At 44.1% G+C, this 17,691-nt stretch overlaps 1 protein-coding gene across 4 annotated transcripts in view; it reads right to left on the minus strand.

The window, feature by feature from the left end:
* Positions 1-17,691, minus strand: part of NEURL1 (neuralized E3 ubiquitin protein ligase 1) — a 142,870-nt gene that overhangs the window by 66,428 nt on the left and 58,751 nt on the right. The window contains exon 1 of one of the 4 annotated variants that reach the window (XM_033066388.1): positions 17,191-17,270. The exons of 2 other annotated variants lie outside the window; for them this stretch is intronic. In XM_033066388.1, the coding sequence (XP_032922279.1) occupies positions 17,191-17,215 (25 nt within the window). In that variant the 5' untranslated portion in view covers positions 17,216-17,270. Of the gene's footprint in view, positions 1-16,089; positions 16,167-17,190; positions 17,271-17,691 lie in introns of those variants that run through there. One more of the 4 variants, XM_033066387.1, reaches the window with a different exon arrangement.

Here is a 17,691-nt window from a genome sequence, read left to right on the forward strand (position 1 = left end):
TTATAAATGAATTTTTCAATTTCATATCTTTGGTTACAATGCTGTGTAAGCATTAACCATCTCCTGGTCCCTAATTAGGCACTGTTTACTCAATGTCTGTCAGTCATTCCCCAAAATTCAGTTACTCTTGTGACACACCACAGAGATCTCTGGCCACTCCACTTCCCATGGATGCAGCCCATCCTCTGCAGGTCCCTCCTTGCCCCCTCTCCATGCAAATCCTCCCGAGCCCCTGGGGACCATAAGCCCACTAAGCACATAAGAACAGCAGAGCATAAGTAAGCAGCCATATGCTCCTGTCTGCCAGGTAAGGACAGAGCGGGTGAGCAGCCCCCCTGGGCAGGAGGAATTGCCTTGGGAGCTGCAGACAAATCCATGGAAAGGAGACTGACATCCCTGCATCAGCAGCAGCCACTCCTCCCTCCAGTAGCTTCCAGCAGCTCCTCTGATCCACAGGAACAACTTGCATGTGCAATAATTGTGTTTTTGACAGCAGGGAGGCACTTCTGACCTTATTCTCTTTGCATATTGGTGATACTGCATCTTTATTATTCTTACTATGGCTTACTGACTTATTATTGTAGGTTGATGTCAGAAGGAAATGAGAAGATCAAAGTAAAAAATCGTGCTCTAGAAGCATCTAAGATTTCTTTCTTGATTTAGAACACCTTTGCTCTGCTGTGATCAGGTAGGCTCTGTCAGCAGTCTAATGAGAAATGTAATAATATATTTATGTCTTCTAACAAAAGAAAGCAAGTTAAGTCTAGCTAGGTTTATGGTCTAGGGATGTTTCAAAAATTCTGTTTATCCTTCTTCTTTCCTAATATCTGATGCTTCAGGAGGAATAGAAACAGCTTGCCCAGGGTGCTGGCTGATCTGTCTGTGCTGCAGATGGTGGGACATAAGGAAGAAATAAACCCAGAACTTTCCATGCTCTGTTCTGTTGATAATCCTTATCTTTTCAAAGATAAGCTGATAAACTATTGGCCAGAAGATTACACAGAATTTATAAGTTATGCTTGCTTTTCTGACTCACTGCATTAACAAACCTGCTTCTTGTCATAGCTCCTTTTCCAGAAACTGCCCCGTTGGGATAAGCCATTTAGCTCTCCCACCTACTGCAACCCCAGTTACTCATTTCCTTAGTATAGATCAGAACCATGCACAGAACATGTCACACTTTCTTTAGCATCACAGAATTCCTCCTAATTCATAATCATGTAAACCAAGCCCAAGAACTCATTGTGGACATTCAGCTTAAAGTTGTGCTGCTGAGATTAGGACCAGTAGCCCTTCATCCCTCTCCACAGAAGTACAGTACAAATACAAAACTTGCACCCACTTTGAACCAAAGCCTCACAGTCACAAGTGTTCCCACCGTGGTGCTCCCTGTGCTGCTGCTTTTCCCCTTCCCCTCCTGCGACCCTGGGCACAGCCCCGATGAACAGCAAAGCTGCTGCCCCAGAGGCAGCCCTGTGTCACTGCACAGCCACAGCCAGCAGAGCAGCCACTCTCAGAGAGTTCATGACAGTTCACACTGAAAAAAAAAAAAAGTAGCGACATAAAAGCAGAGCCCAAGTGCAAATATTTCACAGGCACGTAGTATTTCCATGCACTACAAATCAATGTAAAAGATGTTTTCTTCAAGGGGCCTCATATAGGCTGTGTTTTTAAAATGCATTCCCTCTGCTAAATATAAATCAGTAAGAGTTTTTGTTCTTCCAAAAGATTAGCTAGCCTCAGTATTTTGGGATCTAATTCTGGAATACTTGTTGAGGTGCCAGCATTCTCTTCCAATTTAAATACAGTTTAATGGAAAGTCTATCCTGGGCACATTTTCCATCTACAGTGTAATAGCTTAAAAGTCTGAATACTGAGAGTTCACCAGAAACAGAGGTAACCTATCAAGATTAAACTTCATTTATTTGTCAGGATGAGAAAGGATTTGGGAGCAACGGAGAGCAGGAGAAAGCAAATGTAAGAGCAGTGAGAAACCAAATGGATCTGTAGAACCAAAATCCAAGAGCTGGTAGAAATGGTGCAACCTACTGACAAAACCATGCAAAGAAAACTAGAGAAGCTGTGGTTCTGAACTCAAGCACTTGAATTTGCTTTGAGTTGTATCTGTGTAAAATCAAAGATGTGCCCCTAGACCTAAGATGCTGAATTAAGCTCACATCAGGTTACTCCCACTGCATATTTACAATATAATAGGATGCTTTTCTTTGCACAAGTGGAAAGAGACAGGGTACTTTGTGGAGCATATCTGAATTATGCTTCTTATCTGGATGATCAGCTGGAGGATGCTTCCATATCCTGAGTGTCTTGTTTAGCACAGTTCCCTAATCAGAGACCACTTCTAATCAAGAAAGACATGCACTGCCATGAATGGTAGAGCAGCAGAAGAGCATCTCTGCTTACCCAGCTGGAGAGTTCAGATTGCGTTCAGTACCATATATAATGAAGTTTTATGCAGTAATGCCATTTCTAAAGACTCTCAGAAGGCAGTTTTTCTTCAATCATACATGATAATTACACTTGGAGTGTGCCTTTTTTTCTAATATAAAACATCCATTTAGAGTCACTTCAGGATACTGTCAAGTTGGGTCATTTTGTGTGTAGTCTTGTTTTAAAACACAGTGTTCAAACCATTCTTGTTTCACACCCTTCCTCCTGAAAGTCCCTGCTGTTTTTCCTTTCAGGATCTCTTGAGAGCATGATTGCCAGGAGCAGCTCCTTACCCCATCCATATTTAAACTTGTGAGGTGCAGTGATCTTTTGCCAAAATTATCTGGTGGTGATGTGCTGATGTCCCCAGACTCAGGTCACTGCTCTTTCCTTCCTGTAGACTGGTAGCTGTGGAAATATTGTCACCCAGTATGTCTTTTCTATGTCTTTTTTTGTTTTTTAGGTTTTTTCGGGTTTTTTTTTATTTTCTCCTATTGTAATTTCTTTATGATCAATTCAAAATTCCCTTTTTCAGCACCAGAAAATTGCACTGCTCTCTTTGCTGTTAGTTGGAACAGTCTCCAAACTATTTCCATCCGCATCAGTTACCCAAATGTCAAAGATTTCCACTCAATATAAAATCCAAAAGCAGTCCTAAAGGGAACTTCTTTAAATATATATCTACCCTGGGTCACCTGGCTGCTGTTTATTGCTGGGGGGCTTTGTAGGGTTTATTTTCTTGTGAAATGGAATATGAAAGTGCTTACAAAGGAAAAATTACCTGAAACTCTAGTATTCCTCCACACTGACTAGACCCAAAAGACGTTGATTCCACTGGCTTTATTTCCTGTTTGGCAGCAAATAAATCCTGAAACTAATGGGTTATTTGAGCTAGCAACTTATCAGGCAGGTCAAAATTTACTATTACTTTTACTATTTGGCCACATTTAACATCCTCTTAAATATTTCAGGATTATAGGAGCCACATTTTTTTAAAAACTCTCCCTTTCCACTCTCTCTTCCTCTGTCCATTTCTCCTTGAGGAAAACTCACATAACGTGCAACCTTCCTCTCTGCTTTCTTGGCCATCCCTTCCTCCTTCTTCCTCCTCCTCCCATGTGGCCTCACTTTATCCAGCACATTTCTCTCTCACTTAGGTTTACTCTTTTTTTTTTCAATCTCTCAAACTCTCCTGGTTTGTTCTCCTCATGCTTCATAGCTTCTCATTTAAAAAAAACCCAAACAACTCCGCATCTCCTAAAGCACAACAGGCCCTTGTGATTAACCAAGGCTAAGCTATGAAGAGATGGATTTATTTTGGCAGACCACTAGTTAATCTGTAACGTATTCCTGCAAAGTAACTTGCACTGGGTACTAAATGAGGCAAAAGTTTGTCATCAAAATGGCTTTTTTTCGGTACATTGCTGGGATGAAAGCACAGGGGTCCATGCCTGACTCCACCACCAGCCCCTCAAACCCCCAGAGCACTGGCAGAGCCAGCACAGGGGCCCAGATGTAAAGCTCCCAGCCCAGCGCAGGGCTGGTGCCCTGCTCCCCAGCAACTTCAATGCACAAATAGAAATTATGAACAAGAACTTTTGCCCAGACCAGGATGGACTCCAGTAGCATTAGAAGTGTTAACCGCTACACCATTAAAATATTATTTTTTCCAGGCAAATAATATAAGTACCGCTGAGGCAAAACCAGGAGAAAGGGCAACATTTCTCCCTTTACGCAAGAATTTGGCCCTCTATGCACACATTCCTTCATTAATCTGCACTTTCTGTACCACAGTCACAAGTGGAATCTAAATTACTGACTTTCCCACTCTCATCTGGCTCTGCAGCACATCGCTTGCACCAGTTTCAACACCCTTTACCAGTAAATAACTCTGTTCTTTAGCAGACCAGAACTTGAACTTGGACCACTGAATTAAAACATGAAACTTCACCAGCAAGTCAGACCATAAAGTTACAGTTTATTTTAACAAAAATAAACAGTATTTCTGGTGCTTATTCAAAGAAGGAGTGTGAATACTATTCCACCATCCTTCCTAGCAATTCCCACGCCAGACCCATGAAGTTATCACTTCACATTTTGCTTCAAACAGCTGCAAGAGTCCATAGAGGAACTTGCTTTCTTTAGCATTTGCTGCCACAGGTCAGTCAGTAGAAGACCAAGGCTGTTGAATCCTTATTGCCTGAGGACAAGAGCCATAGACCTGTTTTATTTCTTTAAAAGTCATCCTACCTGCTAGCCACCACCTCATGCTGAATCTCACAAAGAAAGAAAGAAGAGATGGGTCCTGCCCAGAACTGTTTACAGGCTGCATATGAGACAAGAAATAGGAATAAGAGGAATATAACCTTGTAAGCAAGCACATGTTTTATCTGATTTTCTGTTATTTTAATGAGTCTGTCAGGACCACGCTGTTCCACACTCAGGACCAGTGCTATTCCTTGCCCCAGAGGACATCAGGAGGTGACTGTTTCTGTCACCACAACAGCACACGGAAGTTAGCTCTAGTCCTCTCTGATTTGCATAGGCAAAAATACACTTCAAACTAGAAGTCCAAGCCCTTTCATTATAAGCCCTCAGAGAACCCCTGAACCTTCAGGATTATTCTCTAAGTATTTGGGTAACAGAGCCAACCCCTCAAGTTGTTTTGTAGAGTTTCCTGTGAGAATACATCAAGGAAGTTCTGCCACCCCGGCTTTGAAATCTAACAAAAAGAAAAAACTTCCCAATAATTCAGTTTTCATCAATTTTATATTGCTGTAGCTTTAGTTGCATGACCTTTCCTGACACAGATGACCAGTTACCATCTACTGAAGCTGCGTGACAGCAGGTGACATGGGAGGAACATCATAAAGATGAAAAGTTGACTGCGTTTCTAAATAGCTGATTGGAGAGAGATGAGTTAGAAAAGCAAGCCAGCTTGGAATGGGAACAACACACTGTTTTACAATTCATGCAGAGGGGCATTTTTGCATATTGATGCATCGATAAGAGTGAAAAGAGGAAGAAATTTGATGCCACACGAGTCAGAGCATTGTTCCTGATGAAGCCATATTCATAGTGTGATGCCTTGAAGATCACGTGTGAACTGGAACCGAGCCTAAAGGGCCCAGGGGACTTTATTCTCTTGGTGGAAAGACACATACACGATTTCAGAAAAGCAAGGAGCAATTAAGTGTGGAGACCAACTCATCCATCCATTTTCCCTGCTTAAAAAATAGCATAACATCCTTTAGCCAATGTTCAGATTAGGGTCATTCCTTCTGGTAAGAAAGATCAGCAGAGCTTTATTTTTTTTTAGGGGTTTGTGGGGGGGTGTTTTTGAGTACATAAATGCTTCTGTTTTTCTAAGCCACAGCACTAAATTATAATGTAGTAAGGACCACACTGCATCCCTGACAGATGCGCCTTCCTGACAGCACAGAGAGATGCAGCTGTTGGAGTCTGCAAATCCAGACCTCTGGGCCATGAAGCATTTCCCTGATTAGTTTTCTGCACCCAAAAGCAGATCTCAATTCAGAATCTGAACCTACTGCTGTAAATAGAGAACACAGAGGAAAACCACAAAGTATCTGTTATCAAACTGAAGTTGCACAAATCCCAAACCACTATCAATCTGTTTGGTTTTTTCCAGAGGGTGCACTTTAAAATCTCTGGAATACTGAGGCTATTAAGGGTAATTTGCCCATATTCACACTTTATTACAGCTGCTCACACAGTACTACACACCCTGCTCTGCACTGAGTCAGCAGTACCAGCCATGTGTGTATCACAAAATTACTGCTTCTGCCACACCACTAAAGATGAAGTCTGTCCGCAAGGGTTAAAGCATGGATTTTCCAAAGCACAGCATTAAGAGAAGATGGCAAGTGTGTATTGTCATGTATATATATATATATAGCAAATAAATCTAAAAATATCCCAGTTAACAAAGCTAAAGAACTTCTGAATCTCCAAGCAACTGCTTGTACACTGGTCAGCCTGAAGCTGCAATCAGCTTGGGATGAGGAATCCCCAAGGAACAGCTTTGCTATATGAGGGTTCAGAGCAGAAAAGTCTCTGTGGGATAACTCATGAGTGGGTAAAGAAAGGTCAGGTAGCCACTTTGCAACTAACAGGATAGAAACATCTCCCAGCAAAACAGCTAAGGTTACAGGATCTCTGAGCACTGGGAGAGCTGCAGTCAGCTCCCACAAACATGGTGAATGACTTTAGCACTCTTTCAAATCTATCTGTAGTACATTTGTAGGATATTTCTCTGAATTTTATTCCTTCTACCATTGGTACAAACAGCCTGGGTGTTTTATCCTTTGTTTGATATGTGCCATTGCACACCTGTGTAGGAAGAATGCAGGGAACTGAAAACACTGCATCTCCATTTTCAGGAATTAATTTCTAACATAATGCAATGTCCTTTGTAGCATCCCAAAGACAGAACTGCCCACTTTCCTACCTAAGCCTGACTGCTAGGAGCCATGCATGGAACAGCACAGGCCAAAGAGAGTATGATCATTTTACAGTCAGCAACCATCCAAAATCCAAGTGTTGAGATACTGAGATATGATATCAGGATATTGAATTGCCACCCTTGCTCAAGCAATAGTGTCTTTGGCTGCTCAAAAAGGAGACAGGTTTGCCCAGGAACCTTGTCCCAGCCATGTTTCTTGATCAAGGTCTCTTTGGCCAATTTTGCAAAGCCACTGATGTGCAGAGAGATTAAGAGAAGAACAGCAACTCCTACCATGCTATAGCTCCTGTTCCATGTGAGACCTGTATGAGACCAGCATCTGTTGGGGACCAGCCCGCCCTGACCCTGGAATGGTGCTGGCAGAGTGGCTAAATAAATAATAAAGGGATAGGAATGACTAAAGGGCTAGAAACTGAAAGCTTTAATATAAGGAGAAATAAAAAGGGGCACACAAGATGCAACATAAAACATAAACCAAAACACCTGCTCACAGCTAGTTCTGAGAAATAAAGTTCTTGCTCCCTACAAGTCCGATATGCACAGGTCTGTGTAGCTCCCAGTCATCCCCATAAAGTTCTTTTTCTCCTTTACCTCTCACCATAGCTTGACTGGACGTCATCTGTCTTGGCTTCTCGGTGTCCAGGGTCCAGTGTTGTTACCTGCGGTGTGGCTGGTTCACAGCCTGCCCCTTCCAGGACAAGCACCCAAACTTGCATTCCTTCTAAGCACATAGCTTCACTCAGAATCATAAAACAAGAAGTCAACCCAAATTATAGTCTCTTACCCTTCAGAGATGAAAAAACAGAGGGTGGCATTGAACTAGTTTAAGATAACGAGAAAATTAATTGAGCAATTCTCCTTTTGCAAGTTGCAAGAAATTCATATCATCAATGATGCCTTTATAAATGCAATTAGATCCTTAAAGCTCTATTTTATATTTGGTAATCTGTTTCTATTTGGTGTGCAAAGACAGAAGTCATTTTGATCTGGGATACTTCAGTACATTATAGGCACCCATATATTTCCAACTTCCAGACAGACTTTTTAAAAAAACTTTTTCTTTTTTATCTCAGTCTCTTTATAAGCTGCCATTTTCTTAACCTTTGAAAATACCAATTCTTAAAAACTCTTATGTCTTCAGTCAGTCTTCAAACAGCCCAAGAGAAAAGTAAGGTTTTATTTAAAGTACTTTTAGTTAAGTCAGTGAATATTAGGGATAGGCAGATCAGAGATGAAGCTGTGGCTTTCATAATTCCCACCTAAAAGCCTTTCCTTTACTTTCCTCCTCCCAAAAGCTAAAGAAAATGAAACACTTCTTTCTTCTGACCAAAAGCCTGGTCTGATGAACAGAAAATAAAATCCAGGATATATTTCATTCCAAAACAGTATCCCAAACGCTCTTGCCACCAGACTGCCATTTGTCCAGTTTCTAACACTTAGGTTTTCCAACCAAGGAAAAGATGAGAAATGGAGAAATTTTCTTTAAGCAAAAGATGTTTACCGGAAATCTTCTTTACTTTACAGCAGGAACCAACCCAGAGCAGGGATCGCATTTACGCCAGAGCTCTGACAAATGCCTGTTGAGCTGCAGCACTTAAACCACTTGCATTTTAAACAGCAGTTTGTCAAGTGATACTAATTATTTGGGAGGTCTCTGCTCCTAGAAACGTAAACATTGCTTTTCATACCAATCACATTTTCTTTTCCATGTGGTGCTTCCAGCAGAGACTGAAATTAAAATGGCTTCTTAGTGTGCCACAATGTGGTTTATGGCTCAAATCCCCCTCTACTCTTGCAAACAGGGGGTAGCATTGCCCTGGGGTTCTGCACAGCACCTTCCCATCCCTGCTTTGTAGGCAGAAACCTCCTCTGCACAGGTGGAGAGCTCTCCCAGGATCAAACCCATCCACTTTTCTCAAGGCTGTGCAGCTTCCCTCTGGCTGATAACACAGGTCTGGGACTTGCAGTAGCCTGAGGATCACTTGAACTTCATGAAGCAAGCTAAGGGCTCAGTTGCTAGGGAGCACTGCAGGGAACTGACAAACAGGCTCTTGCAGGAGTTTGAGTCAAAAAACCCACAACCACTTCCTAGACCTGCCAAGGAGCAACTCAAACACAGGCACGTGTTTCCTTCAAACTCCCTCCCGGTTCAACAGGCACTGCCTGGGCTCTGCTTTAGCCAGGCCACAAGCCTCAGAGTTTCTTGAAAAACACAATTTCAGTCCCACCCCAGTATCTCACAGCAGGTCCTGCTTTTACTGACAAGTCTATTGGCCAAAAACTTCCAGTGCTGTATCCACATGGCGCCACGTGGCTGCACAGCAGGGCCTATCACAGAGAAGATCTGGCAGTGTCAGCCAGAAAAAGTAAGCCAAAGACTTTACCAGAAGTGAGACTAAACCAGCATTTTCAGAGTCCCACTGAGCCATCTGTAAGTTGATTGTGGGAACTTTGTTGTTAGGGTAGTCAGCCTCTGCTATTCAGGCAAAATTTACAGAGAAGTCACATCCATCCTCCTTGGGATAAGTGTTGAGTCCTTTTCTGTTTTCCAGACCTCATCAAATATGAGTAAGGTGCTGAGCCCTGGGAGGTGACCCAGCATGTCTGGGAAGGTCACCTGGCATGGACCTCAGACAGCCCCTGTGCAGAACCACCCTGGAGGTACAACTCGATGGGGCAAAGTCTGACCATGGGTACGAGTGTTACTTGACCCCTCCATGTTCGGTCTCTGTATTAGGATGTATTTACTGGTATAGGTAGAAAAGGATGCAAACTGAACCACAAAAAGGAGCTGATTTTCATAGCAAGGGGCCTTGGTTTCACACAAAGGTTTCTCATTAAAAAAGTTATTTTAACTTGGTGGAGAGGGCAAGAACTTCAGATTTCTGCTGATGATAGCTGTTGGGGAGAGGCAATCAGGAGCACACTGTATCATGTTCATGAATACATACAGCTTTTATTATATGACCATTTTACTATTTCCCTTCTTTAAAACAGAAGTGCTATCAGTGTGTCTAATGAGGAAAGTATGTTCATGTATCTGATCAATTATGTTTCACTCTGAGCCCACCTCCTTTCAGCTATCAGGCCCATGGTAAATCTCAGATAAACCAAAGGACTCCTCTCCCCAGCACCATCAACTGCAGTCATCTTAAATGTTATCTTTAATGCCAATGCATTACAGTGTCCCTTCAAGAGACAATCAAGGACAGAGTCAAGGAACAGAAGTACTTGTGAGACTAACTCGACAAGGGTACAGAGAAGGTGGCTCTGACTCATTTTGGACTCAGATAAATACATTTTTAAAGACAAACATTGATTCACAGGGGAATAGACAAGTAGAAAAACGAAAGGACAACAAGGTTGATCTAGGGATCAACCCCAGAGCAAAGCCCAGGGACCCACAGGGCACGTGCACCGACCATGGGCACATGCACTGCAAGGCTTGTGGCTCACAGCCATATTCATACAGCTCAGCACCCTGCTGTGTCATCACTGACCCCTGACAACTCCTGAGAGCAAACATCAATTCCACCCTTTGGTTTGGTTTCACTTTTACAGAAAATTCCCTTTCCTTTAGGGTTAATTTTTTAGATTGTTCTTGATGTAACCCTCAGCACATATAGATGTCATTACTGCAAAGTTCTTTATTGCAACTAAAGCACCCATATGAGTTTTGAGATTACATGTACAGAGATAACCTCTTCTTATTTCCTGCTAACATCTGCAATAGTAACCATATTTGTTTAGTACATTTATTTTATACTATTAACAATATGAATTTTCAGGGTGTGGGAGTACTTGCTTTGATTAAGTATGCAAATGATTCCTTAGAACATGTCAGTAGATCCTACAAACCTTCCTGAAGAGACACCTGCTGCCTCTAAACTAATCGAATGATAGATGAATATATCACCCATAATTCTTAAGAAAACAGAAGTAAGGAAGAGGTGAAGAAGGATCAAAGAATGCATTCACATAGAGGAGGGAAAGGAGCAGTCCAAGAAGAGACAAATAAGACAACAAAATCTGACAAACAACATTCAGTCCCAAGGTCCCACCAGAACAGAGCATCAAAGCTGACAGAAAAGTTAATAAGAAAATGTCATGAAAGCAAAGGATAAAATGAGAACAGAATTGGTCTTCCTTTCACCATTGGAGCCAGATCCCTACACTCAAAAACTGCCATGGCTAATGAAAAACTCATTTGCCTTTCATAATAAATAAAGCAGTTTTCAAGTATGAACAAGGTTACCCATAAAATCTCCACATACAGAGATCCTACACTTCCTGTCAGAAGTGTTGTCAGCACCTGGTAATGCTCCATTATCGGTCACCATGTCAGGGTTTCACACTCTTTTGCAGAGGAATAAATCACCAGCCAGGAAGGAAAGGAAATTCCATGTAAAATGAGATCCCAATGAAATGGGAAATGAATACAGATAGCTACCCAAAAGCTCACTGCCAGCAGTGTGGACAAAGTCCTGCTGTAACCCAATTCCTGCTTCCTTCTTCCATTCTGCAGCATGCAAATGTGGCTGCACTGCTCACCAGACCTACATAAGGGTGGTATAAATCTGGTCATGCATAGGACTCATGTGATCCTCTGTAGACACCACACAAAGACACACGAGCTATTATTTATATTGTATTCACAATTTACAGAACACCTTCCACAAGCAGCTTAAAAACTCAGCCATTCCAAAATCACACCTGTCAATCAGCACCACCTCCTGGGCTAAAAACCAGACATACACTCACATGGGACTTCTTTGCAATTATATTGGTGCCATACAATTACAGTTAGAAAAACGGGGCACAAGATACCTTTTCCCCTGCTGCTTGTAAAAATGATTCCACAGCAAAACTCTGATGAATGTTGGTGACATGAGTAATTAAAACGAAAGTAAAACAAAACTCTGCAGCAAATGATTTATCAGTAATTATGAGTGGTAGTAGGGAAAGTTATTGAGCAAATTTGCAGATAGGCACACTCACTTATCCTCTGCACATGGGCTAACCCACACGTGGACTAACCTAGTGTACACTGTAGCTAGTCAAAAGCCCTCTGAAGAGATGCGTACGTGTCATCGCTAACCTCTGCACACCTACATACACTGAATCCCTCTCCCACACAGTGCAGCAGCTTCCTTGTGTTAGTTTGGTTCTTAGTGAAAGAGATGTTAAAAGTATCAGGTATTTGGGGATTTTTTTTCCTCAGACTGAATCTCCTAGATTTGCCCCTAAAAACAAGAATAGGATCTTCTACAAATAGCAGCTCACTCATGGCCAAATAGAGGCATGAAAAACTACTGCAGCAGATGAAAGTTGTATCAAACTCATATGAAGAACACAGGTATTATGACATATGCATCTATTAGATATTTCTTTCAAGCATGATTAGCTAGCAAGTAATTTAATATAATAATTTAATAAACCCTGACTCTGTTATAGGAATACTGTAGTATACAATCATTCTTGTAGAAACCAGCTTTCTGTGAATCACAAGGAACCGTATCAACATTTCCTGTTTAAAACAGTGTTAAGCACTGCATATATAGATACTGCATTTTAAATAGCAGGTAAACATCCTGCCCATCAAGGTTGTGTTACCTTTGAACCTCCTATTTCAACTTCTTGCTGCATAGATGGCTCTGGAAAACAGCACAAGAATGTCTTTGGAGGGTGGTGGGAAAGAGAGAGGGAATGGGAAAGAGGAACAGTCACTGGAAAGAGGAACAGTGCCAGGCAAAGGGACATGGATGGAGATTGCCTCAGTGGGGTTTCAGCACTGCACAGAGAACAGTCCTGTGACTCAACATCTCAAGCCATCAGATGACTCCCTTCAAAAACAAAGGTACAAGCCATGTTCATGGTACAAGCCATTGGGGTTAGTTTGGTAGTGGGGAACAAAGTCAGAAATGGACCTCTCTTAGGAAGCTCAGGTAGCTGGTGCTTTAGTGACACCACCTAAAGCTTATTTTTCCTCCCACTCCCATCAGGTGGGAAACTTTCCTTCAGGTGACTCAGGGCCCATTCAGCACCCACCAACTCCACCATTAGGGCAGATGAGCATGGCTCTGCAGCCATGTATCAATGGGAAAGCAGCATTTTCACCCAGGGAGATGCCTGTGCACGTGAACCTGTGTGCACCTCACAGTATGGCTCAAACAGGATCAGCAGCAACCCTTGCCCTCAGTAGACCAAGGCATCAGCGCAGGTCCAGGGACATCCAGGGTCACCACCACGGTCATCTCACCCACTCATGGCTTTTCTTGAGCCAAAGGATGTTGAGTCTCCTCTATCCAGCAGGATTGCTGCAAATCCTTGCTGTTTGAAAGCAAATCTGTGAGTAAAAGAGGATAAAATTATGCCAGTTGTTCCTCATGATAGTCTGTGTGTGGTTGCACTTGACTACTGTAAACCTGGAACCACAGAATCATTAAGACGGGAAAAGATCTCTAAGATAACCAAGACCAGCTACTAACCAGCCCTGCCAAGTCCACCACTAAACTATATCCCTAAGCACCACACCTTCATGTTTTCTGAACACTTCCAGGGACAGTGATTCCACCACTTCCCTGGGCCTGTTCCAATGCCTGACTGCCTTTTCAAAGAAGACCTTTCTTTCTAATATCTAATCAAAACCTCTCCTAGCACAACTTGAAATAATTTTCTCTCATCTTGCTACCTGGGAGAAAAGGCTGGCCCCACCTCACTACACCCTCCTTTCAGGCAGTTGTACAGAGTGGTAAGGTGTCCCCTGAACCTCCTTTTTTTTCCAGGCTAAACAACCCCAGCTCCCTCAGCTGCTCCTCAAATGATTTATTCTTCAGACCCTTCAACAGCTCTGTGGCCCTTCTCTAGACTCACTTGATTACCTCAATGTCCTTCCTGACTGAGGGGCCCAGAACTGGACACAGCACTCGAGGTGCAGCCTCACAGTGCCCAGCACAGGGGGCAATCCCTGCCCTGGTCCTGCTGGCCACACTATTGCAGAAGAGGGCCAGGATGCCATTCGTCTGGGCACACTGCTGGGTAACGTTCAGCTGGCTAACAGCCAACACCCAACCTCTGTTCCTGTATCAGGGCACCCTCAGTTTTTTAAAAGCAATAACCTGATTTTACAGTGTTTTTGGCAGGGTTTCTCCTTCAAGAGAAAGCTTTTATCTCAATTTACTTTTATGACCCTGGCAAGGTCAGGGTGTGCCCAGGCAGAGGCGGGGACCCAGCACCCAGGTCTGGGCACAGGTCTCAGGGAAACCTGCTGTCTCCCCAGGACCAGCTCAGCAGGGCATGTGCAGCACCTCCCCAGCTAATTTTCAGTGAACAATTAGGTGCTTGTAAAAATCCCAGCTCACCATTGCAACGTGGAGAAGTCACCAGAAATGTCTGGAGGACATTGGTTAATTACCTGTGTTATCTAAAAAAAAGAGTGTCAATCTCAAGGCCATCAATGCAACTCCTTTCAGTATCGTTACATTCACTTTCAATTAAACTTACGAGAAATGGATACAGATTGTGTTCTCTTTCCTCAGCTATTTTGAAACACATCTGAAACACAAATATTCAACAGAAAGATGGAATTTGAGGAACAGTAGCCACAGACAAACCGCAAGTGCAGATGTGGTCTATTTTTGTTAATGTGCCTTTGTAGTATGATTTTTTTTTAATGTAATCCCTATTTTTTTCCCCAAGTATCACTGAGCTGAACAGAGCAGTGCATCACCTCTGTATGTAACACAGCCTGCAGCCCCTCTGTTTGAAGAGGAAAATTTGAGTTAATTACCCACATCACCTCATTAGTCTTCATCTCCCAACAAATAAAAATTAGAGAAGCATGTTTGCTGGGGTAGAATTGCTGAAAGGCAGAAGTTGCAAGATAACTGTGCAGTGCGCTGCCAGCTGCAGGCAGGAGAAGGCCCCAACAGGAATGCCAAGCCCCTGGCACACACTGGAAACATATATTTTTTATCCTTTCACTGACATTTTTTTTAATTCATTGAAATAATGCTTCAACGGGAAAAAGGCACGTACAATCACAAGAAAAAGGCAATTGCAATCACAAGATGACAGCCAGAGCTTTTTTTTTTTTTTGTGACCCAGCAGTACAATTATTCTGCATACTGCATGCATATCATGAGGTTAAATAAGAAATAAGGTCAGGCCACAGAAACTTCAGAACACAAACCATGAACAAATAAAAAAATCTCTCTCATCTTGCTAAATATCTTTGGGGAGAGTCATCTAATTCCTAACTATGCCAATTTACTCCTTAAACTATAGGGTTTGGACTTGGTAGAAAATATGAGAAGAATCAGGCTGTAATATTAATATTCACAGTGTAAATGTATATATCTCATATATGTCTATTCAAAGAAAGGATACGAGATACTCCACACCCACGTGGCTCTTTACCTGTGTCTTTCATAACCATGTTTACTATTGTGACAAGGAAGGGTCGCTGAAAACCCCATTCACACCTCACTGAGCATGCAGCACTCTTACTAAACCATGTAGAACATTTCAGAGCTAAACACAAGTTTAATACTAAGGACTGCAATATTCTCACAGAAGTATTTATTCCATGAGATTTTCAGGCAGGGACATGGCTCATTTCGCACGTTGTCCACAGATTCAGTTCTGGTTTAACGCTGGCCTATGCAGGGTATTCCAGTCCCTCTCCAGCTCCTCCCTCGCCCAACAAACCCAGGGAGAGGGTTTCACTCAACAGCCTCAGCTACACATCAACAATTCCATTCCAAACCTTATCGATTCAGCTAAGGAGAAACTGCTGGTGGAAAGGAGAAATAAGGTGAGTGCTCCGAGAGCCCGCTCAGCTGCTGGCAGTAACCTTGCCCATGGGGTTGGTGTTTCCCGGTGGGGCTGTCAGACAGCGCACACGGATACACACGGACACAGTTACTTTTCCTTCGACCCTCACACCTCACAGCAAGCCGGTCAGCGCTGCCAGGGCAGGTATCCAGCCTTATTCCCGTGGCGCAGGCCAGGCGAGCTCCATCCCAGCCCGGGCTTCCTCCCCTCCAGCCCCGCTCCTGGAGCGGGATGCTCCGGGAGGACGAGTCGGGCAGAGCCCGCATCCCCGGCATCCTCCGCCGCACCTTTCCCGCGGTGTCGGGGCGGTCGGTCCTTACCGAGCAGGTTCCTTGTCAGCTGCCCCCCCATGTCGGCGCAGCCCCCGCGCGGCTCCGGCTCCGGCTCCGCGGCGCAGTCCCCGGCCCACGCGGGACCCGGCTGCCCCGCGCCCGCAGCCTCCGCCCACCCCCGCGCCGCCCGCCGCGGCACCGCCGCTCCGAGCTGTCATCTTTATTTACATAAGAAGGAGGAGACTTCGCGGCTTCCTGAAATAGCTGCCGGCGTTTCACCGGTGCAGCGTGTCCCCCCTCCCCACGCACACAGCGCGGTCCCACGGCCCAAAGGCATCCACGCGCGGCGCTGCCCGGGCTCAAACCCGGCGGTACCCGGAGCCCCGGCGACGCTGAAGAACAAAGCGGGAGGCACCGCTGACTCCACGGGGGAGAAAAAAAAAAATGAAATTACAATTAAGAACTCATTTATAAAACCAAACTAGTCTGGCCATGTGAAACTTTCGTTCCCCACTGCAAAACCCTGGAATAAATTAGAATGGGGGAAAGAAAAGTTAAACAAAATTTATTACCAGACATCACCATACCAGTCTTCAAGCGGCCTTTCCAGGTTAATTATTAATTATTTAATAGCTCGAAACACAGAATGGTTCGCACAGACTTTAATAAAAACATCCCCCCCGGTAAACTCTTTTGTGCGGGGCTCGCAAGCTCAGCCCAGATACAATGCTTCCTGCGCTCCAGCTCATTACCTCTACTGATGGATAATGGCAAGCGTTAGAAAAAGCAGGGGGATGCCGAGAGTGGTGCAAGGAGGTGCGCAGGGGACCGCAGCCAGGCATGGTCCCTCGGTTGCTCTCTGCATCCCGCAGTTCGTGCAGGAGCTTGTTCGTTCCCTCCTCTCCATCTCCAGCACCGCACGCCCCTGCCCACTCGCTCCTCTCCCTGCATCTCTCCCGTCCACTGCTCTATGGGTAAATTAACACAGCAGGCACCGAGCTGCCACAGCCAGCCCCGGCAGATCCCAGCTGGCTCGTTTAAAACTAGTTCATGCATCTTTATGCTGCGCCGCAGTCGCTCTTCTCTCTGCAAAGGAGCGGGAGTCAAACTTGTGCAGCCGCGAGTGCAGCCCTGCCTCCCAACTCTTACCATGGTGTTGGGCAAATCCTGCCATCCCACTGCTTCGATTCTGCCACTGGAACAAAGGAAAATAAGATTTTCTCTTGCCTGTGTTGTAAGGATTATTTGCTTAGGACGTCTGTGTGCTGAGGTCTCAGCACTTCTGGAGGAAAAAAAAAAGAAAAACAACAAAAAGAAAAGGAAGGAAAAAAAAAAAAAGGCAGCGCAAAAAAAGCCCAAGCCAAAAAGCATAGTCAGGGTGTTTGCACTAGTGCTGCGTGCTTGAGGAGAGCTGTGTCCAGCATTTTCAACCTGCAAAAGGAGCCTCTCCCGAGCCCTCCATCCAGTCACCACTGCCGGCTCACCCACTGCTCCCACCTGCCCAGCCAAGACGTGCCCTGGACCCCAGAGCCAAGCAGCAGCTCTTCCTCAGCTGAGCAGCGTGCAGGCAGCCCTCTGCTCACCCCTGCCCAAAGTCACACTCTGCAGAGCTCATGGCAGCTTCTTGGCAGAAGAATCTTAATTTTTTTC

This window comes from Catharus ustulatus, chromosome 8, assembly GCF_009819885.2.
Source record: "Catharus ustulatus isolate bCatUst1 chromosome 8, bCatUst1.pri.v2, whole genome shotgun sequence".
Classification (NCBI taxonomy): Eukaryota; Metazoa; Chordata; class Aves; order Passeriformes; family Turdidae; genus Catharus; species Catharus ustulatus.